The following is a 23,533-nucleotide window of genomic DNA, read 5'->3' on the forward strand; positions in this document are numbered from 1 at the left end:
AATGCTGATGATTTATGTGGATTTGTTTTGTATCCTGCAACATTGCTAGGTTGTAGATTATTTCTAATAGCTTTTAGTAGAATTTCTGGAGTTCTCAAAGTATACCATCATATCATCTGCAAAGAGTGATAATTTGGTTTATTCATTACCTACTCTAATTCCTTTAATCTCTTTCTCAACTCTTATTGCCAAAGCTAGCATTTCTAATGCAACATTAAATAGTAATGGTGATAGTGGGCAACCTTTTTTCACACCTGATCTTACTGGAGATGGTTCAGTTTTTCCCTTTACATATGATGCTTACTGACAGCTTTAAATAGATGCTACTGACTATTTTAAGGAAAAGTCCATTTATTTCTATACTCTCAAGTGTTATTAATAAGAATGTATTCTGGGCCAGAACTCTGAAACAAGGATTCTTACAAGGTGTTAAGTCAGTGGAACTGATAAAGACAATAGTAATTCAGTACATGTACTTAATACTTAGTATAATTCTACAAGATTCACACCTATAATGAGAGAGCATATAAGCTCGAACAAACTCAATTAGGTTCATTCAGAAGCCAGAGAATACAGAAGGCTGGAGGTTAAAGCATAAGCCCTTGGACTATTCATTCACTTCATCTCACACCGCCTTGATAGTAGTAGGCTATCCTCTTGCACTTCTTCCACTGAAGCCAAGACTCAGAAGGCCTCCAAGAAAACTAGCCAAAGCCCCAGGAAAAAGACAAGACTTTGAAAGAAATAATAAAGGATTTGGACTTTAACATCTGGCTGTATTTGTGGTGATTACACTGAAGTGTAACAAAGGCTGCTTACAAAGACCCCAAGAAAACTGAAAAAGAGAACATTACAGGAATGGATGTTGGATTTTATCAAATGCCTTTTCTGCATCTGTTGAGATGATCATATGTTTTTGTTAATTTGGTTATTGATATAGTCAATTATGCTAATAGTTCTCCAAATACTGAACCAGCCCTGCATTCTTGGTATAAATCCGACTTCATCATGGTGTATTATCCTGGGAAGATTTTCTGTAATCTTTTTGCTAATATTTTATTTAAGATTTTGCATCAATATTCATTAAGGAAATTGGTCTATAATTTTCTTTCTCTGTTTTCAGCCTTCTTGGTTTAGGTATCAGTACCATGTTTGTGTCATAAAAGGAATTTGGCAGAACTCCTTCATTCCCTATTTTCCCAAATAGTTTATATAACATTGGAGTTAATTGTTCTTTAAATGTTTGATAAAATTCATATATAAATCCATCTGATCCTGGGATTTTTTCTTAGGGTGTTGATTAATAGCTTGTTCTATTTCTTTTCTGAAATGGAACTTAAGCAATTACTTCCTCCTCTGTTAATCTAGTGCAGCCTATATTTTTGAAGGTAGTCATCCATTTCGCTTAGGTTATCAAATGTATTGGCATAAAGTTGGGCAAAGTAACTCCTAATTATTGCTCTAATTTCCTCTTCATTAGTGGCAGTTCTCCATTTTCATTTTAAGACTAACAATTTGATTTTCCTCTTCCTTTTCTAATCAAATTTACCAAAGGTTTATCTATTTTGTTGTTTTTCATAAAACCAATTCTTAGTTTTATTTATTAATTCAATAGTTTTTTTACTCTCAATTTTATTTCTCCTTTTAATTTTAAATTTCAAGTTCAATATTTTATTGGAGGGTTTAATTTGCTCTTTTTCTAGCTTTTTAAATTGCAAGCCAAATTCATTGATCTTCTCTTTCTCTATTTTATTCAAGTAAGCCTCTAGAGATATAAAATTTCTCCTTATTACCCTTTGGCTGTAATCCCACAATTTTGGTATGTTGTATCATTGTTGTCATTCTCTTGGATGAAATTATTATTTGTGTTTATGATTTGCTTTTCACCCATTCATTCTTTAGGATGAGATTATTTAGTTTCAAATTACTTTTTGGTCTATTTTCCCAAGCTTTTTCTTGAATGTAGTTTTTATTGAATCGTGATCTGAAAAGACTACACTTACTATTTTTCCTTTCTCTATTTAATGCTGATGTGTTTATGTGCTAATATGTAGTCAGTTTTTGTATAGATTCCAAGAACTGCTAAGAAAAAGTGTATTTCTTTCTGTCTCCATTCAGTTTTCTCCAAAGATGTATCGTACCTAACTTTTCTAATATTCTATTTACCTCTTTAATTTCTTTCCTATTTGTTTTGTGGTTTGATTTATCTAATTCTGAGAATGCAAGGTTGAGATCTCTCACTATTATAGTTTTGCTGTCTGTTTCTTCTTGCAGCTCTCTTAACTTTCCCTTTAGGAATTTAGATACTATACCACTTGGTACACTTATGTTTAGGACTTATATTACTTCATTATCTGTGCTATCCTTTAGCAAGATAAAATTTCCTTCCTTATGTCTTTTAATTAGATCAATTTTGCTTTTGCTTCATCTGAGATAAGGATGGCTACCCTGCTTCTTTTTTTTTTTTTTTTTTTTACTTCACCCAATGCATAGTAGATTCTGCTCCAGCCTTTTTCCTTTACTCTTTATGTATCATCCTGTTTTAAAAGTGTTTCCTATAAATAACATATTGTAGGAGTTTGGCTTTTAATCTAGTCTACTATCTGCCTCCACTTTAAAAGAGATTTCATCTCATTCACATTTATGGTTTAAATTACTAATTCTGTATTTCCTGCCATCTTATCATCCCCAGATTATTTCTCTTTTTTCCCTTAACCCCTCTTCAGTAGTAAACACATGGGCACCACCTGCCTCACACAACTTTCCCTCTTTCAAATTCCTCCCTCCCCTTAGAGTCCCTCCCCCATTCTTATACCTTTCCTTTATTATTTTTGTATTTCCTTCTCTTTAGCCTACCCATTTCCTTTTCCTTTTCCTCTCCCAGTTTTTAATGAAATGAGAGAAGTTTTTGTGTAAACCAAATATTTCTAATATTTCCTCTTTGACCTAAATCTAATGGGAGTAAGATCACACAGTGTTCCTTTTCCTCCCTTAATTCTCTCAGATATGATAGGTTTCCTTTGCTTCTTCTTGGGATGTAATTTCCCTCTTTTTATCTCCACTTTTCCCTTTTTCTGATACAATCTGCTTTCTACTTCTAATTCCCCTTTTCATATTATAACAGTAAAATCAAATTATACATTCACTCTTTATGTATTCCAGTAACATAAATATAGTTGTCAAGAATTCTTCTTATCTTTTTATGCTTCTCTTGAGTCCTACATTTGGAGGTCAAAATTTTTTTTAGTACTGGCTTTTCATTAGAAATAAATGGAATTCCCTGTTTCACTGAATATCCATCTTCCCTGGAAGAAAATGCTTAGCTTAGCTGGGAGTTTGTTCTTGGCTGCCTTCCAAGTTCTTTTGTCTTTCAGAATATCAGATTCCAGGTCCTTCAATCCTTTATTGTGGAAGCTGCTAGACACTGAGTGATCAATAAGGATCCTTAGGACTCCTTAGTATTTGAATTGTGGGTTTTTTTTTTTTGGCTACTTGTAATATTTATTCCTTCGTCTGATGGTTCTGAAATTTAGCCACAATATTCCTTGGAGTTTTATTTTGTGGTCTATTTCAGAAGGTGTTCGATAATTCTTTCACTTACCTTCTGATTCTATTACATCTGAGCAGTTTTGTTTGATGATTTCCTTAAAAATATTGTCTGGGCTCTTTTTTTTCATCATGGTTTTCAGGAACCCAATAATCCTTAGATTACCTCTCCTAGTTCTATTTTCCAGGTCTGTTATTTTCCAAGTAGATATTTAACTATTTCCTATTTTTTCATTTTTGGTTTTGCTTGAGTGATTCTTGATGTCTCAATGAATCATTCATTTCATTGTTCAATTCTGATTTTAATGACTTATTTTCTTCATTAACTTTTTTTTTACTTATTTTTGTATATGTCCAATTGTGTTTTTAAATGAGATACTAAAGAAGGAAAGAGATCTGCATGTGCCAAAATGTTTGTGCAGCACTGTTTGTAGTGGCTAGAAACTGGAAAACGAATGGATGTCCATCAGTTGGAGAACGGTTGGGTAAATTGTGGTATATGAGTGTTATGGAATATTATTTTCTGTAAGAAATGACCAGCAGGATGAATACAGAGAGGCTTGGAGAGACTTAACATGAACAGATGCTAAGTGAAATGAGCAGAACCAGGAGATCATTATATACTTCAACAATGATACTGTATGAGGACTTATCAAGTGGATTTCTTTCACAAAGAAGATCTAACTCAGTTTCAATTGATCAATGATGGACAGAAGCAGCTACACCCAAAGAAAAACACTGGGAAATGAATGTAAAGTGTCTGCATTTTGTTTTTCTTCCCGGTTATTTTACCTTCTGAATCCAATTCTTCCTGTGCAACAAGAGAACTGTTCAGTTCTGCACACATATATTGTATCTAGCATATACTGTGACATATTTAACATATATAGAACTGCTTGCCTGGGGGAGGGTGGAGGGAGGAAGGAGAAAAGTTGGAACAGAAGTGAGTGCAAGGGATAATGTTGTAAAAATTGCCCAGACATGGGTTCTGTCAATAAAAAGTTATAATTATTAATAAATAAATAAATAAAATGGGAAAAAATAAAATAAAATCTATCACTTCCTAGCTGAAATTCCAAGTAAAGAAGAGGTTTTGAATGCCATTAGACTACTTTCCTGTGGTAAGGCAGTTGTGGTACCCTCATTACTTCTGGATCCACAGCTTGGAATGTGTACAAGGAATCAAAATACCTCCCATTTTCACTCTGCTCAGTACCTTGACTGGTCACAGATAATATTCTCTAACAAACCTCATTATGAAGGGTTCATGAGTTGTAGGCAGAAACTGTTCTTTTTTCTCTGGTCTGCTATGTAGCTTATAGCAAAATCACCCACTTAGAGAGAAATTGCTATTAAATGTAAGCAGTCATATGATTACAGGATCATAATGTCATTGATTTAAAGTGAAAAGGGAATTTAGTGGGCATCATATTTTACAGATTAGGTGAGATTTACAGTTGGGGGTCCAATGCTCATACAAAAGCTGACTGAAATTTTCTAGATTACATGGCAAAGTTTTGATTTTCTTTTCAGGTTATTTTTACCTTATGTCAAAATCCAATCTTCTTGTGCAGCAGAATAACTATGGATATGCATACATATCTTGTATTTAATACATACTTTAACATATTTAACATTTATTGGTCTACCTGCCATCTAGGGAGGGGTGGGAAAGGAGGGAAAAGTTGGAATAGAAGGGGTATATCTATTATGGTTCAGGTGAAGTCAAAAAAGCAGGGTAGCTATCCTTATCTCAGATCAAGCAAAAGCAAAATTGATCTAACTAAAAGATATAAGGAAAGAAACTATATCTTTTTAATACCTTTTATTTACAAGTTATATGCATGGGTAATTTTCGCATTGACAATTGCCAAACCTTTTGTTCCGATTTTCCCTCCTTCCCCACCCTCCCCTGGATGGCAGGATGACCAGTAGATGTTAAATATATTAAAGTATAAATTAGATACACAATAAGTATACATGACAAACCGTTATTTTGCTGTACAAAAAGAATGGACTCTGAAATATTGTACAATTAGCCTGTGAAGGAAATCCAAAATGCAGGCAGGCAAAAATATAGGGATTGGGAATTCAATGTAATGGCTCTTAATCATCCTCAGAGTTCTTTTGCTGGGTGTAGTTGGTTCTGTTCATTACTGCTCTATTGGAACTGATTTGGTTCATCTCATGTGAAGATGGCAGTCCATCAGAATTGATCATCATATAGTATTGTTGTGAAGTATATAATGATCTTCTGGCCCTGCTCGTTTCACTTGGCATCAGTTCATGTAAGTTTCTTCAGGCCTTTCTGAAATCATCCTGCTGGTCATTTCTTACTGAACAATAATATTCCATAATATTCATATGCCACAATTTATTCAGCCATTCTTCAATTGATGGCATCTATTCAGTTTCCGGTTTCTGACCACTACAAAGAGGGCTGCCAAAAACACTCGTGCACATACAGGTCCCTTTCCTACTTTATGATCTCTTTGGGATATAAGCCCAGTAGTAACACTACTGGATCAAAGGGTATGTACAGTTTGATAACTTGTTGAGCATAGTTCCAAATTGCTCTCCAGAATTGTTGGATGTATTCACAATTCCACCAACAATGTATTAGTGTCCTTGTTGGGAAACTATATCTTGCTAAAAGGTAGCATAGACAATGAAGCAATATCAATACTAAACATATATGCACCAAGTGGTATAGCATCTAGCTTCCTAACGGAGAAGTTCAGAGAATTGCAAGAAGAAATAGGCAGCAAAACTATAATAGTGGAGATCTCAACCTTTGCTCCTCTCAGAATTAGATAAATCAAACCACAAAACAAATAAGAAAGAAATTAAAGAGGTAAATAGAATATTAGAAAAATTAGGTATGATTGATCTTTTGAGAAAACTGAATAGAGACAGAAAGGAGTATATTTTCTTCTCAGGAGTTCATGGAACCTATACAAAAATTGACCATATACTATGACATAAAGACCTCAAAATTAAATGCAGGAAAGCACAAATAGTAAATGCTTTCTTTTCAGATCACAATGCAATAAAAAACTTTAGGGTAAATAGACCAAAAAGTAATTGGAAACTAAATAATCTCATCTTAAAGAATGATGGGGTGAAACAGCAAATTATAGACACAATTAATGATTTCACTCAAGATAATGACAATGATGAGACATCATATCGTAATTTTAGGGATTACAGCCAAAGCAGTAATAAGGGAGAATTTTATATCTTTAGAGGCTTACTTGAGTAAAATAGAGGAGAAGATAAATGAATTGGGCTTGCATCTTTAAAAGCTAGAAAATACCAAATTAAAAACCCCAATCAAATACTAAACTTGAAATTCTAAAATTAAATGGAGAAATAAAATTGAAAATAAAAAAACTATTGAATTAATAAATAATCTAAGAATTGGTTTTATGAAAACCAACAAAATAGATAAACCTTTGGTAAATTTGATTAGAAAAAGGGAAGAGGAAAATCATATTGTTAGTCTTAACTAACTGATGAACTCGCCACTAATGAAGAGGAAATTAGAGCAAAAATTAGGAGTTACTTTGCCCAACTTTTATGCCAATACGTTTGATAACCTTAGTGAAATGGATGCCTACCTTCAAAAATATAGGCTGCACAGATTAACAGAGAAGGAAGTAAGTTGCTTAAATAGTCCCATTTCAGAAAAGAAATACAAAAGCTATTAATCAACTTCCTAAGGAAAAATCCCAGGACCAGATGGATTTACATGTGAATTTTACCAAACATTTAAAGAACAATTACCCCAGTGCTATGCAAACTATTTGGGAAAATAGGGAATGAAGGAGTCCTACCAAATTCCTTTTATGACACTGACGTGGTAATGATACCTAAACCACATAGGTTAAAAACAGAGAAAGAAAATTATAATCCAATCTCCTAATCGAATATTGATGCTAAAATCTTAAATAAGATATTAGCAGAAAGATTAAGAAAATCATCCCCAGGATAATAGACCATCACCAAGTAGGATTTACAACCAGGGATTCAGGCCTGGTTCAATATTAGAAAACTGTTAGTATAATTGACCATATTAATAGCCAAATTAACAAAGAACATATGATCATCTCAATAGATGCAAAAAATCATTTGATAGAAATCCTACATCCATTCCTATTAAAACACTTTAGAGTATAGGAATAAATGGACTTTTCCTTAAAATAATCAGTAGCATCTATTTATAGCAATTGGTAAGCATCATATGTAATGAGGATAAGCTGGAACCATTCCAGTAAGATCAGGAGTGAAACAAGGTTGCCTTACTCTCACAATTACTATTCAATATTGTATTAGAAATGCTAGCTTTGGCAATAAGAGTTGAGAAAGAGATTAAAGGAATTAGAGTAGGTAATGAGGAAACCAAACTATGCCTCTTTGCTGATGATATGGTGGTATACTTTAGAGAACCCCAGAGATTCTACTAAAAGCTATTAGAAATAATCCACAACTTTAGTAAATTTGCAGGATACAAAATAAAACCTACATAAATCCTTCAGAATTCTTATATATTACTAACAAAATCCAACAGTTAGAGTTATAAAGAGAAATTTCATTTAAAGTAACTACTGATAGTATAAAATATTTAGGAATCTATCTGCAAGGGCAAATCAGAACTATATGAGCAAAACTACAAAACACTTTCCACACAAATAAAGTCAGATCTAACCAATTGGAAAAATATTAAATGCTCTTGGATAGGGTGAGAAAATATAATAAAGATGACAATACTACCTAAACTAATCTATTTATTTAGCACTATACCAATCAGACTCCCAAAATTATTTTAATGAACTAGAAAAATAACAACAAAGTTCATATGGAAAACAAAAGGTCAAAAATTTCAAGGGAATTAATGAAAAAAAATCAAATGAAGGTGGCCTAGCTGACCAAATCTAAAATTATATTATAAAGCAGCAGTTACCAAAATCATTTGGTACTGGCTAAGAAATAGACTAGTTGATTGGTGGAATACGTTAAGTCTAAAGGACAAAGCAGTCAATAACTTTAATAAGGTAGTGTTTGACAAACTGAAAGACCCCAGTTTTGGGATAAGAACTCGTTGTTTGACAAAAATTGCTGGGAAAATTGGAAATTAGTATGACAGAAACTAGGCATTGACCCACACTTAACACCATATACCAAGATAAGGTGAAAATGGGTTCATGACCTAGGCATAAAGAATGAGATAAAAAATAAATTAGAAAATATAGGATAGTTTACCTCTCAAACCTGTGTAAGAGGAAGGAATTTATGACCAAAGAAGAACTAGAGATGATTATTGATACCCAAATAGAAAATTTTGGTTATATCAAATTGAAAAGTTTTTGTACAAATAAAACTAATGCAGACAAGATTCAAAGGGAAGCAACAAATTGAAAACATTTTTACAGTAAAAGGTTCTGCATAAAGGCCTCATTTCCAAAATATATAGAGAATTAACTCTTTATTTATAAGAAATGCTCATTCTCCAATTGATAAATGGTGAAAGAATATGAGCACACAATTCTCAAAGAAATTAAACTATTTCTAGCCATATGAAAAGATGTTCCATGTTATTATTAATCAGAGAAATGTAAATTATTACAACTCTGAGATACCACTCACACAGCTGTCAGAATGGCTAGAATGACAGGGAAAGATAATGCAGAATGTTGAGGGGATGGGAAAACTGGGACACTGATACATTATTGAGGAATTGTGAATTACATCTAATCATTCTGAGAGCAGTTTGAACTATGCTCAAAAAGTTATCAAATTCAGTGCATACCCTTTGATCCAGCAGTGTTTCTACTGGCTTATATCCCAAAGAGATTTTAAAGAAGAGAAAAACACCTGTATGTGCAAGAATGTTTGTGGCAGCTGTCTTTGTAGTGGCCAGAAACTGGAAAATGAGTGTATACCCATCAATTGAGAATGGCTGAATAAATTGTGTTTATGAATATTATGGAATATTATTGTTTGGTAAGAAATGACCAGCAGGATGATTTCAGAAAGGCCTGGAAAGACTTACAGGAACTGATACTGAGTGAAATGAGCAGGACCAGGAGATCATTATACTTCATTACCAATACTATATGATGATCATTTCTGATGGACGTGGCCCCTTCAACAATGAGATGAACCAAATCAGTTCCAATAGAGCATTAATGAACTGAGCCAGCTACACCCAGTGAAAGAACTCTGGGAGATGACTATGAGCCACTACAAAGAATTCTTAATCTTTCTATTTTGTCTCTCTGCATTTTTTATTTCTTTCACAGGCTAATTATACACTATTTCAAAGTCTGATTCTTTATGTACACCAAAATAACATTTGGACATGTATACATATATTGTATTTAACTTATACTTCAACACATTTAATAAGTATTGGTCAACCTGCCATCTGGGGAGCAGGTGGAGGGAATGAGGGGAAAAATTGGAACAAAAGGTTTTGCAATTATCAATGATGAAAAATACCCATGCATATGTCTTGTAAATAAAATGCTATACTATAATAAAAGAAAAAAAAATAAGCATCCAGAGTTCATCAGTATTGTTCCTCAATATGGCATGCTTGCCGTTCTGGACAATGGACAATGCTCTTTAGCTTTCCCAGTCACCAGTACAATGAAACAAGGCTGTGTGCTTGCTCCCAGGCTTTTCAGCCTGATATTTTCAAACCCCTAGAAGGAGGACAAACATAGCATCAAAGTCAGCTACCACACTGATGGTAAATTCTTCTACTTGAAAAGGCAAAAGTCAAAACTAAAGGAATATTCGCCTGATTTTTGTTTGCAGATGATTGTGCCTCAGTGCAGCCTCTGAAGCTGAGATGCAACAAAGGATGGATCGATTCTCTGCTGCTCCTGCTGATTTTGGCCCAACAATTAACACCAAGAAAACCCAGGACTTCCATCAGCCAGCACCACCCCAGCCATCTGTGGAACCTTGGTTACAGCAAGTGGAGAAGTTCTGAATGCTGTGGATGAGTTCACTTGTGTTGGCAGTATACTTTCCAAGAAGGTCACATTGATAATGAAGTTGACACATGGATTGCCAGAGATAGGTTGTGAGGCTTCAAAGGAAAGTGGGGAACAGGAGAAGTATTAGACTGACTACTAAACAGAAACTACAGAGCCTTTGTCTTGACCTCATGGTTGTATGCCTCGAAACCTGGACAATACACTTAGTGCCACTCTGGGAAACTGAATTGTTTCCATATAAATTTTCTTTGAAAGATTTTGAAGATCTCCTGATAGGATAAAGGACCAAATACTAAGGTCCTTTCTTGAACTAAATTGTAACACCCTCACACTCTCTTGCAGCGAGCAGAACTCCAATGGGCTGAGCACACTCTTTGAATGCCAAATGTTTGCTTGCCAGAAAGATAGTTTTATAGAGAACTCACACAGGGCAAGTGATCTGGCCACAAGGTGGTCAGAAAGAGCAATACAAAGACATTCTCAAGGTCTCTCTGAAGAACTTTAGAATTGATTGTATGAATTAGGAAACACTGGCACAGGACCGCCCAGCATGGTATACCCTCCTTAGGGAAGGTGCTGTGCTCTATGAGAAGTCTATTAATGTAAAACTTCCTAAAGGTTCTGGTTTTTTCTATTTCAGCTCTTGCCTCTATCAGATCAAAATTTTACTTAATTTTCTAAATCTGGAATCATATCACACTCTCAGGATCATTTTCTAGATTAGCATTTTTTATACTGTGGTTTCCCCAAATCCCACTATAAGATTAGAAATATAATAATATAAATAAGGTTTTCGTTTTAAACCATGAAGAAAAATTGCCAGTGAAACGACATCAATGAATTCCTGAATTCTCTTTCATAATAAAATCTTCATCATTTTGACCAAATTTCTAGTGATCTCCCTGTAGAGGCTCAAACATCCCCATTACTATAATGGGAGAACAAGTCTTTGTTTAAGTGAGCCCTCATTCTAATTTAGATTAGAGAAAATCCAATCCAATCTGGATTAACACTTGAAGGGAAGGGAAGGGAAGGGAATAGAATCCCAGATGTTCCCAAAGTCTAGTTGCAGTCAGGACCTCAAATATGGGACCGCTTTTTCTTTTAGCCTGCCCAGGGATCCTGCCCCCTTGGGGCTCCAGAGAGGAAGGAGTGGCGAAACCCAGAAACTAGGGGTTGGGGGGAGGGAGATCCGGCTGAATAGCCAGTGGGTGGTGACGGGTGGAATATGAGCCCTTGGGGTGGGTTTGGAAGCCTGGGAAGGGTCCGGGGCGGACGGTTGGGCCTCCAAGTGGGGAAGACATTTCACGTGATGGAGGGCGGGGTTTGAGGCGGGGAAGCAGCTCGGGCATGAGATCCCCTGGCGGGCGTCTTAGAAGGAGAAGCCCATTTTGGGAAGGCTCAGGGGTTGACTTGAGAACCCTTGAGCCCAGGACAATCTCCTCGGAGGTTGGCTAAAAACTGGCCTGGTTTGAGATCTCTCTGCCTTCCGAAGGAGCTTGTAGGTGCAGGTCCCAGGTAGGTCCGTCCACCTCCCGGCATATCTACCCCCACTTTGCCCACCTCTGAGGGCTTTTCCTTTGGCCTTTTCTTTGCTAATGGGGATCATCTCTTCCAAAACGCCAGAACGTGCTGCTCCACCAGACTCGGCTATCCGGACAAGCCCTCCCCCAACCCTCCCCCAACTTTTTCGCCATCCCTTCTTTTCCCTTATTACTTCGCAAACCAGACGTTACCTCCCCGGATTTATCACCGATTCACATTTTCCCAATTTCAGCCCCCAGGAGGACCCAGGAGTCCTGCCTTCCTGGATCCCGATTAGAAACGTGGTGCTTCTGCCTTGACTTAGGCCCTGATAGATTCCAAGGTTCTGTTTCCCTGGAGGACCCCTCGGACGTTTCCCAAACCCCTCTTGATCAGACCCCAGGCCATAGCTCCCTGTGTCCAGGGATCCCTTTAGAATTCACCAAAATCTAAGCTCTTGGAGGAAGGCCAACCTCCCAGCTCCTGGAAACCTGAGGGCACAGTCATCTCTTTCCGGACCGGAAGCCTTCTGCCCCCCAGTGTCTCCCAATCTCCTTACCCTGAGCTGTCAAAAATTTCTGTCTCCCCAGATCTTACCTGGGCCTCCCTTTCCCCCGCCTTCAATCTCTTAAAGCCCTGGAAACTTCCCTTCTCCACCCCTCCCCCCAAGGTTGACTTGGCCTTTCCCAGCTCTCCTGGTGCCATCCTTCCATCCCCAAGGGGTTTATTACGTAATTAACAAGGCTTCAACCCTTTGTGATGCCCATTGTTTCCTCCTGAATTCAGAGAGGGAAGGACCATGTTACCAACTTCCACCGCCCTCCTCCCACTAGAGTTATAATGATAACATTTTCCTCATATAAAGTTAAAAATGAGGGATTGGAATTAGTTTTCCTTTTTTCTGAATCTTTTATATTAAATTTTCCATTAAGTTCTGCTCTTTTTTTTAAAATACACAAAGTTTTTTCAGTTTGAAAATGTCTATTCTCCCCTCATTCCATATTCCAATTTCTGAAGTAAATTATTGAGGAAACTCCAAGGTCTTTTGTTCTTTGAAATTTAATGTAATAAAAACCTATGGTCTTTTAAGTAAAAGGTTGCATTTTGAAACCAATTATTTCCTCAGTATTTTATTCTTCGTATTTTCTGTTTTCAATTAATTTTCCCAATTAAGAGTTTTGAGGCTTTGCTGGGAATTTTAAAGTTTTCCTCCCGGATCTTTCAGTTGGTGAATAGGAAATTTTTTTTCCCCTTTACCCTCTTATTTTTAGAACTTCAAACAATTTTCTTTTCCAACTTGAAATACTTATCCAGATTCTTTTTAAAAATAATAACTTTTGGGTAGTTCAACAAGTCTTATATTGTCTCTCCTTAATCTTTCTCCAGTTTTCCTAATGAGATTTTAGATTCTTTGTATTTTTTCTTTTATTTTAAAAACATTTTTTATTAAAAGCTTTTTACAAAACAAATGCATTGGTAATTTTTCAGCAGTGACCCTTGTTTCTATTCCAAAGGTTTCCCTCCTTCCTTTCACCTCTCCACTAGATGGCAACATAGTCCAATTCATGTTAAATGTTAAAATAATGTTAAATCCAATTCCCAAATAAAATTATTTATACAAGTTATCCTTACAAGAAAATTCCCGTATAAAGGGAAAAAAACCTGAGAAATGAAAAAAAATCAAGCAAAACAACAGAAAAAGGGAACACTCAGTCCCCCAAGTTCTCACAGTCCTCTCTCTGGAGATGGGCTCTCTTCATCACTGAAAAAAATGGAATTGGTTTAACATCTCATTGGAAGGAGCATCCATCAAAATTGATCATTATATTCTTGTTGCCATTATAATGATTCCGGTTCTCCCTTTTCACTTAGCAGCAATTCATATAAGTTTCTTAAGCCTCTCAAAATCATTCTATTGGTCATTTCACAGGGAAAAAAATATTCCATAACATTATATATCATAATTTATTCAATCATTCTCTAGTTGCCAAAAATTTGATAATCTAAAATGGTTAGAGGAAATCACAAAAAAAAGATTGTCCGGTTAATAGAAGGAAATAAATTTTTAAATAGTCCCATTTTAGAAAAGGAAATAGAAAAGTTTATTAATCAACCCCTAAGAAAAAAAAACCTAGGGCCAGATGGATTTAATGTGAATTCCCAAAAACATTCAAAAAATTAATTCCCAATAGGGAAAAACTATTTGAAAAAAATAGGGAAAAGAAGGGAATAATACCAAATTTTCTTTTATATTACAGAATTGGTTGATTGCTAAACCAAGGGGGTGAAAAAGAGAAAAGAAAAAATATAGACCAATTTCCCCAATAAATATTGATGCAAAATCTTAAATAAAATATTAAACCTAAAGTCATCCCGGGACTAATACACCATGACCAAGAAGGATTTATACCAGGAGTAAGGGTAGTTCCAATTTTAGGAAAACTTCAACATAATCAACTATTCTTCTATTGTTTTAAGTTTAATTACTTTGTTTGGGGTTCATAAAATTGATTCCTCTTGTTCAATTCTTTATTTCTCAAAGACTTTTAAAACTACTTTCCAATTGATTAACTTTTCATAGTTTTTGGATTTGCTTTCATCTCCCTCCCCTCCTGCCCTTTAAATATTTACTTGATTCTCTTATGTGATTTTTGAATTCCTTTTATATTTTTCCAAGCATTTTTTTGGGCTTGTATACCTTTGATATTACCTTTGGGACAAATTGGCTTTTTTTTTTTTAACCTAAAAGATTCAACTCCAGATCTTTCTTTCCTTTCCAAAGTAAGCTTTGGTTCTTTTTTCTTTCTTACTCATCCTGAATTTTCATTTGGTTTTATTTTTGTTTTTAACAGCTTATAATAATGATCACTATTTAGTCAAGTTTGAATTTTATTTCTGGTTAATTGTACCTTTCCTCCAGTTCCTCCCTGACTTTCGTTCTGAATTCTCTCCAGGGGCTCAAACTCAGTAACAGTTCTCACCCAAATCACATGCAAGGTTTGTCAACTGTTGCCCTGAAATGTTTTTGCTCCCTAAAATTTGCACTTTCCTACCAAGTGCTCATTCCTCCTTGTCCACAAGCCACAGCCCAGATAATGTCTGGCCAGCATTGCTAGCTCTGACTAGGATCTTTCAAATCTTGCCCTGCTCGGTTTTCAAGGTGAAAATTTTTTGAAAATGTTTTTACATTTTTGCCCCATAAAACTTTTTGCAAAATTCTTTTCTTGGAATGAGGAGGAAAAAGGAGGAGAAAATTTGAACTCAAAAAAATTTTTTTCCCTCTGAGGTTGGGTTAAATGACTTGCCAAGGGTCAACAGAGCTGGAAAGTGTTAAGTTTCTAAGATCACATTTGGAACTCGGCTATCCATTTCTGCTTTATCTACTGCCCACTTAGCTACCCTCAAAAAATTTTTTGAAATGTTAAAAATTGTCTTTACATTGTATTTCAAGAAAGAAAGTAATATTCAATATTTTTTTAAAAATTTGAGGTAATCAGCCTCAAGGCCTTCTTGTTCAAACTGTCTTTAGACATCTTGAAACTGTCTGATTTGAGAAATATCTTACAATGAAGATGTAAGACAATTATTTGAAAGGCAAAAGTGCTGGTTTCTCCAAGGTTTCCTTCTTGGTTGATTTTCCTATAAATGTTTTTGGTTTTATAAGGAAAGGAAGGGACTTCCTTTGGCTTCTAATTTTTGTCTCCATTTTAGGGAAGCTTTAACTCAAAATAAATCCAAATTTTTTTTACTTTAGTATTTTTTATTTTTAAATACATGCAAATATAGTTTTCTACTTGCCATTTCAAACCGGTTCCAAAAGTTTTTCCCCAAATCACAGCATTAATGTCCTTTCATATAATATCATCTATTTTCCAAGTGATAAGAGAAATTTATTTTCCCATTTCCCACAACAGCCATGGCAGGTGGGAGGTCTATTAGTTTTGATTGTATGAAAAAGAACAGAAGAAGACAAAGGTTAGTGACTTGCCAAAGTGCCGAAGTGGCCAACCAAATCTTTTCTGACCCAGGAATCATGCTCTTTCCATTGTGCCTCCTGGGTTGTAGAAAGTAACTGTTGCATCATAATGGAAACTTCAAATAAGGGAGATAAATTGGATAAGAGACTTTTAGTAAAGTTCAAGTATCTGCGAGTGGAATGAATGGAAGTTTAGGTGGGCTGAAGAGTGGGGTTCAGGCCACTTTTAATCAGTTAAAACCTGTTGATCTCATTCCTTTTTTCCCACTTTTAGTTTTTTATCTAAAGAAAGGAGGGTAAGGGGAAATGAGGAAGTATCAAGGATATCATTTGGAGAAAATTTAGAATTTTTTATAATAAAATGTCATGGGGTGATACACGTTTAATACAGAGGAAGGTAGCCCAAACATTAGAAAGCAGAACCTGATATCTGCAAAAAAACACCTTGACAAAAGATTCAATGGCCTTAAATGAAAAAGATCAAAGTTCCTTAAAACCTTTTGGGCTTTCCCTTAACTCCACTCTACGGTATCTCTTAACTCAATGCTAATCAGTAGACCTATAAACTAAAAAGGTTATATGGCCCATATACACAACAATGAAATTTTCCAGGATTTTGTTACCAAAGAATTGGGGGGGGGGCAGGGGAATCTTAACTAGATGGTGCAATTGGGTAGACCACCACCCCAAAATCAGGAGGACCTGGTCTCAAATATTAACACTTCCCAAAGCTGTGTGATTTTGGGAAGTCAAATTTAACCCAGTTGTCTCAGAAGGGATAAAAAAAGATTCAGAAAGAAAAGATGGCACCCTTATGTTGGTAAATACATCCACAATGATGATCTAGAAAAATAATGGAAGGTTATGGAGAGATAAGAAAGGCACAGTGTCAGAAAACCTTGGGAAAGTTGTCTGAATTGATTCAGAGAAAAGTGAGCAGAATCAGGGGAACAGTTTGTAGTGTAACAACACTGAACAATATGGTGGAACCATAACTCCAAAGCAGTAGTTCTCTAAAGTTTTGTTTTTAGAACTCCTTTCATGAACAAAAATTAGTTTTGTGAAGCTCCCTAAGTCATTCACTTTCCTAATCATAATATTCTTTCCCATTTATGTATTAAGTATTTACATGAATACGCCAGGATAACATTTGCTTTCATATAATAGAAATCCTTGACATGATTCCACATCAGCTAATTTAATAATAATAGTACTATTTAATTGTAATATTTTACTAGCATTTCTATATACTGGCTCTAAAGTTATCAAATATGAAGCAATTACATCAGTAAAGCAATTAAATTCATATAGCATGTTTTGCTAAGCATTTACAATAATATCTATTATTTCTCTTGACAAATCAGAAAATTGAGCAGAGACAGAATAGTTTGCCATAAATTTCATAGCTAAGAAATATCCACAATTGAGGCAGAAAATGCAGAGACTGCCTGTTTTTTCACCTCACACTGCCATGCTGGGTACAGCCAGAGGTACCTGAATTCTTCCCAGGCAGTTCCTGGACACAGCCTGATGAATGCTGGGGTGCCAGGATATCCCTTTGGTAGTTTCAGGTGCCAGGGCTCAGGGAGTGCTGACCATGGAGCCTGACCCCCACATCCTCATTCCCCAAGCTGGCTTGGGGATATCTGGACAAGATTGTATGTGGTCCCCACAGTTTTGCTTCCCTTATTCCTGCAGGTGAGGCAGAATTTCAATTTCCCTCTAATTCTGTCATGAGAAGAGTGAGCTGTTAGAGACTTGAGCTATACTGATCTTGCTAACAATCCCCCAAACTGAGATGTTTCAGGAATAATTTTTGGTTGCAATTTTAAAGTAGCACACAGAACAAACATGAAACAGACATTCTGCACAGAGACACAGACACAAAATACCATGAAAGAGGACTGGCCCATCTTTGTCAAAAGCTACTCTAAAGCACTTCTGCCTTCTCTGGCATCCCAGGTAAGAGACCCCAAAAGTTTGGGGTCCCAGAATGGTGTTAGCGGTCTCTCAAAAGAATTTACAGACTTGAATCCATCTCTTATCCGAGGGAGAAAGCTTTATTGTAATAGTAACACCATTACAAAGCCAGCTGAAACTCAAAGAGAATTATACAGAGAAACAGAAGCAAGGAGATAAAGTGATCCAACTTTCAATCATAGATAGGCTAATTCTTTGGCCTAGGGAAGAGGCTAGGAGTAGTCTCTGGTATTTGGTTCTTACTGATCAGATCATCAGTCAGCAGTGAATTGAGGGGTGGTCTCTGGGTTTTGATTATCACAGACTAGATCATCATTCAGCAATCAACTGAGGAGTGGTCTTGGAAACTGGTTTCCATTGACAAGATTATCTGTCATCAATGAATTGGGAAATAGTCTATTCAGAATCATACAGATTGTTGTTCTTAGAATGGGAGGTCTCTGAGGCAGACTCCACAATCAAAAGATTTAGGATTTCCTGACTTATTGTTAGAACAGAAGATCCCTAAAATCCGGAGACCACAAAATCGTATTACATCAAAACCTCTACTTTTTTCCAACAAGTGGAAATTTCCTGCCCAGGAGAACTTCCTATTTGCAAACTATATTCCTCACTGTGAAAGTGATAAGTTAAACAGGTACTTAATTTCTAAAACCTTCCTCTAGTCCAGCTCTGTTAGGCTCCAGCTCTTTATAATTTAGAATTCCATGAGAACCGTTTTATTGATTAATATTTTACCTTTTTACTCTAGGATATGAGGGCAGTTTGCTCTCTTTGTGATCATTGCATTCAGTCCTAGAATTCTTAAATTATCTCTCTTGGATCTGGCTTCCAAGTCAGTTGCTTTTTCCAGCTTTTATTTTGGCCTTTGTTTTTCTTAATTCTTTTGACTTTTTAAAATTCATTTTGATCTCATAGTCATTAGCTTCCATTTTCCCATTTCTAATTTTTAAGGAGTTATTTTCTTTGGTGAGCTTTTATACCTTTCTTTTCATTTGACCAATTCTTTTAAAGCAGTTTTCTTTAGTGGATTTTTGTGCTTTCCTTAAACCAACTGGTGAAACTTTTTTTTTCATGATTTTGTTGCACCACTTATTTCTTTTTCTAAATTTATTCTACTTCTCTTATTTGATTTTTCAAATCCTTTTGGAGCTCTTCAGGAGAACTTGTCACACCTAAGACTAATTCATATTTCTCTTACAGACTGCATAAGAGCATTTTGACCTTGTCTTGTTTTAAGATTGGCTTTTAAACATCTATTCCACCAGGTAATTTTCTATTTTCAGGGTTTTTGTTATTGTTGCTTTTTTCCATTTACCAGCCTATTTTGAGACTTTTTAAGGTTGAGCTCTGCTGCTGAACAGATGACTTTGTCCCCAAGCTTTTGCTCTGGGGCCAGGAGTTTGAGTGATGGGCTTACTGCATCAAAGGCAGAGTCTCAGGGACTGGCTCCTTGCCAGTTGTGCGGAGGATCTGGACTTGGCTGTTCACCTGCTATGCTAGTGACCACTGGGAGGAGTGGGTCTGGAACAAGGTTTTAGAATCCCAGGGAGGATTCAGGCTGGACAAGATGTTCTCCATCAATTTTCAGGAGGTATGGGTGTGCTGTGTTCATGGTTCTCCTTTCTTTTCCTTCTCTATCTTTCTTAAACTGGTCATTCACCAGAAGATCCAATCTTGATTTTCAGTTTTACATTAAGTCCTGGGCCACTGAATTCAATTCTTGTCGTTATTTCTAATCTAGTTTGTTCCCTTCATGTTTCTTCACCTGAGGCAGAGAGAAATGAATAGAACCCTAGAACCATTTGTACTATATACTATACAAACCCAATGACAATAACCAGGAAAATGAAAAGACCAACTATATCTCTTCTTTTTTTTTTTTTTTTTTTGAGGTTAGTTATTTTCTAGTGTCTCATAAGGTCACACAATTCTTCTGGGTCAATCCTTTTTTCAAGGATTTTTTTTTAACCTCTTTCAAATTGATTAACTTTGTTTTCATAATTTCTTGGATTGCTTTCATTTCCCCTCCTAATATTTCCTTGATCTGTTATTTGATTTTTGAATTTCTTTTTATGTTCTTCCAGGAACTCCTTTTGGACTTGTTGAATACCTTTGATGTTACTCTTTAAGACATTAATGGCTTGTTTTTTTAACCCTACTATCTTCTTTTATACCAGAGTAGATACTGTCAAGTTCTTTTTCCTTTCCTTACTCATCTTGAATTTTAATTTTAATTTTGTTTTTTTTTTTTATTTATTTATATATAAAAATTTATTGTTAGCAGCTTATAACAATGATCATAATTGTAGTCATGTTTGATTTCTGAGTTTTGGTTAATTCTGGGTTTCCTAAGCTCCTCCTTCTTGAGTCTGCCAGGACTCAACCTCAGCAGCATTTCTCACCTAAGTCACAAGTAGAGTTCCTCAACTGCTGTCCTGGAAATGTTTTTGCTCCCTAAAATACTGCACTTTCCAAGAAAGTATTTAGTCATCATTGTCCACAGCTGTAGCCAGCACTGCTACCTTGAGACCTGGATCCTTCACTCTTACCCTACTCAGTTGAGGAAATTTGTTTTACATTACTGTATCTATATAACTTTTGTAAATTGCTTATCATCTTAAGGTGATGTTATGGGCCAGAACTTGAAACAATGATTCTTACAAGGTATTAACAAAGTAGAATTGATGAGACAATGGTGCTTAATAGTTCTCTAGTTCAGTATGATTGATTTAATCTTATAAGAAATAATGGGTTTCCTAGTGATGTAATGGTTGGTTTATACTCAGTGTAGAGTATAGAAGCTGGCAGCCTCAGCTAAATTCGTTTTGAGAGGTTGAGAAGACAAGTGGACTGTAGGCTGAAGCACAAGCCCTTGGATAGATTTATTCATCCCATCTTATACCATTCTGCTGGCAGGCTCTCCTTCTGCATTTCTACACTGAGACCAAGGCTGGTCTGAAAGAATCTCCAGAAAGCTGCCCAGCCCCAGGAAGGAGATAATAAAGAATCTGGACTTTAACACCTGGCTGTTCTCCTGGTGATTACTGAACTGAAAAGAAGGCTGCCCCAAAGAGCTTCAGAAAACCAGACCAAGAACATTACAGGTGAGAGGAAATGAGAAGGGGAGGGAGAGAATTTGGAATTGAATAAAATTTTTTAAAGTGTTAAAATTTGTCTTTACATGTAATTGGGAAATAAAATACTATTTGATATAAAAAAATGAGATCAATCAATTTCAATCCCCTCTGTTCCAAATGTCTTTTAGACATATCAAACTAGTTCTCTAATTTGAGATGTCTTATAATTACTATGTAAGACTGAACTCATCTTCTTTTCTTTCCTGATAAGGGCCCCACTACCCTCTCATTCCCTCAGGCTTACAACCAAGATGTCCTCCATGAATCCTATTTCTTATCCCCACATGTATCCCCACATGTCAACCCTATAACATCTCTGCAATCCATCTTCTTCACTGATGTTTCAACCTTCTTGTTGCAGATCCTTTCCATCTCACCCTTTGAGTACTGCAGCAGCCTGCTTGTGGGTTGGCCTGATTCCAGGCTATCTGACCCCAATGCATCCATTTAGCCAGCAAGTTGATTTTCCTTTTTTTTTTGCTTAGGCAATTGGGAATAAGTGACTTACCCAGGGTCACACGGCCAAGAAGTGTTAAATGTCTGAGCCCAGATTTGAACTCAGGTCCTCTAGACTTCAGGGCTGGTGTTCTGTCCACTGCACCGCCTAACTGCTCCATGATTTTCCTAAAGATCCAATTTTCCCAGATTCAGTAAACACCAGAGGTTTTCTACCAACCTGCAAATGTGAAAGCTTTCTTTCCTCACTGATTATGGACAGGGTTCTTATACCTTAGTTCTTTGGGATCTCATGAGGGTGGCTTCCTTGCTATTGCAGAAAGATGATACCCTATTATAGTGTTCTGGTTCGTTTTCTGGAGGTCTCTAGAGCAGCCTTTGTTTTAGTAATCACCAGGAGCATAGCCAAGTGTTAAAGTCCAAATTCATTATTGTCTCCTTGCCTCGGCCCTGGGCTAGCTTGGTCTCAGTGGAGGAAATGCAGGAGGACAAGCCAGCTACCATGGTGGTGTGAGATGGAGTGAATGAATCTGTCTGAGTTTGTCCCAGCTGATATGCTTTATTATAATTATATCATAGGTGTGAATCTTGTAGGATAGGTGTCAATCCTGTAGAACTACATTAAGTACTAAGTACATGTACTGAACTAGAGAATTATTAATCACCACGCTAAACTAGATAACTGTTGTCTTATCAATTCCACTGAGTTAGCACTTTGTAAGACTCCTTGTTTCAAGTACAGAGCTCTGGCCCATAACACTCTATTTCTAGCCTTCAAGTAATTTCTCTAGCTATTCTCTGGCAATGTGCAAAGGCCCTCATTTGTGCCTCCCAGTTAGCTTCATTTTCCAACTGAAAGTTTTCTTTCTATAGGAAACCTTTAACTTTGAGGGCCAGAAGACCTTCAACTTGAACAAATCAGAAGCATCTTAAGGTAGAAAACAAAGGAGTTTTAATTTGACAGAGCTTGGGAGATTTGAGCATCCCCCTACCACCTAGAGTGGTCTGGCAGTGAAGAGAGGGAAGAGATAATCAGCAGACAATGATTACATAAGGGCCTGGGGTAACACTCCCTATAGGTTGGATCTTTCCCCTGATTAGTCAGCAGAAATGACCTCACATTCTAAGTTGTAAATGAGGAAAAACTTGTAACCCAATCACATTTCTAGGATTATTAAATTATGATATATGGAAGTTTTAATACCAACATAGCCCTTAGTCCCACAAGGAAAGGGTTATAGGACCCCATTCTATGTAAAAGTGGTGATCTCTGGAAAAAGAAACTTGGGCCTGAGGTGTAGCCAACCTTCACTCAATTTTTAGAACAGTGTCTCCATTTTGTGAGACAGCTTTCATAGTTCACTTCATCCATAAGCTCTCTTGCTTTCAGTGTTTCCCTCTTTTACATGATATCCTATTTATCTTGCCTGTAGCTTGTTTGTAAGTTATTTCTTAGCTTGTTGTTTCTCCCCTTATTTTGTGAGCTTCTTGTGGGCAGAGATTGTTATTTACTTTTTTTGAGACTTCCTGTCATTCAGCATCTGACAGAAAGGCGAATGTGTTGGACTGATTTAGCCTTACATCTTAGATTTGTTATTTTCCTCATTCTCTAAAATATAGAAATGGAGGCAGACAGATTCATTAGTAATTGTAAAATTATAAAACCCAAAGTAACGATTAAGAAAATCCTATGTGGAATTTTCTGTGAGAATTGTTCAAAAATTTTAAAATAATAGCCATAATAATAGCTATTATATATAAAGCCATAAATATATATATTCAATCAGTTGGGGAAGGTCTTTGGTTGGAATTCAAATCTTATTAGATAGAAGGTTTATCATGTTGAAAAGCCTCATAAATGTAATGAATATGTGAGGAGTTGGACTAGCAGCAGGTTTTAGAAA

General features: G+C 36.0%; 1 protein-coding gene across 1 annotated transcript in view; it reads left to right on the forward strand.

Annotated features, from left to right (window-relative positions):
- The window catches only part of LOC116423051 (zinc finger protein 260-like), a 168,179-nt gene extending 157,448 nt beyond the window's left edge, over positions 1-10,731 (forward strand). The window contains exon 6 of the mRNA XM_031964030.1: positions 10,369-10,731. Coding sequence (XP_031819890.1) covers positions 10,369-10,559 — 191 coding nt within the window. The 3' untranslated portion in view covers positions 10,560-10,731. The remainder of the gene's footprint in view (positions 1-10,368) is intronic.
- Positions 10,732-23,533: the final 12,802 nt, after the last annotated feature.

This window comes from Sarcophilus harrisii, chromosome 3 (assembly GCF_902635505.1).
Source record: "Sarcophilus harrisii chromosome 3, mSarHar1.11, whole genome shotgun sequence".
Lineage (NCBI taxonomy): Eukaryota > Metazoa > Chordata > Mammalia > Dasyuromorphia > Dasyuridae > Sarcophilus > Sarcophilus harrisii.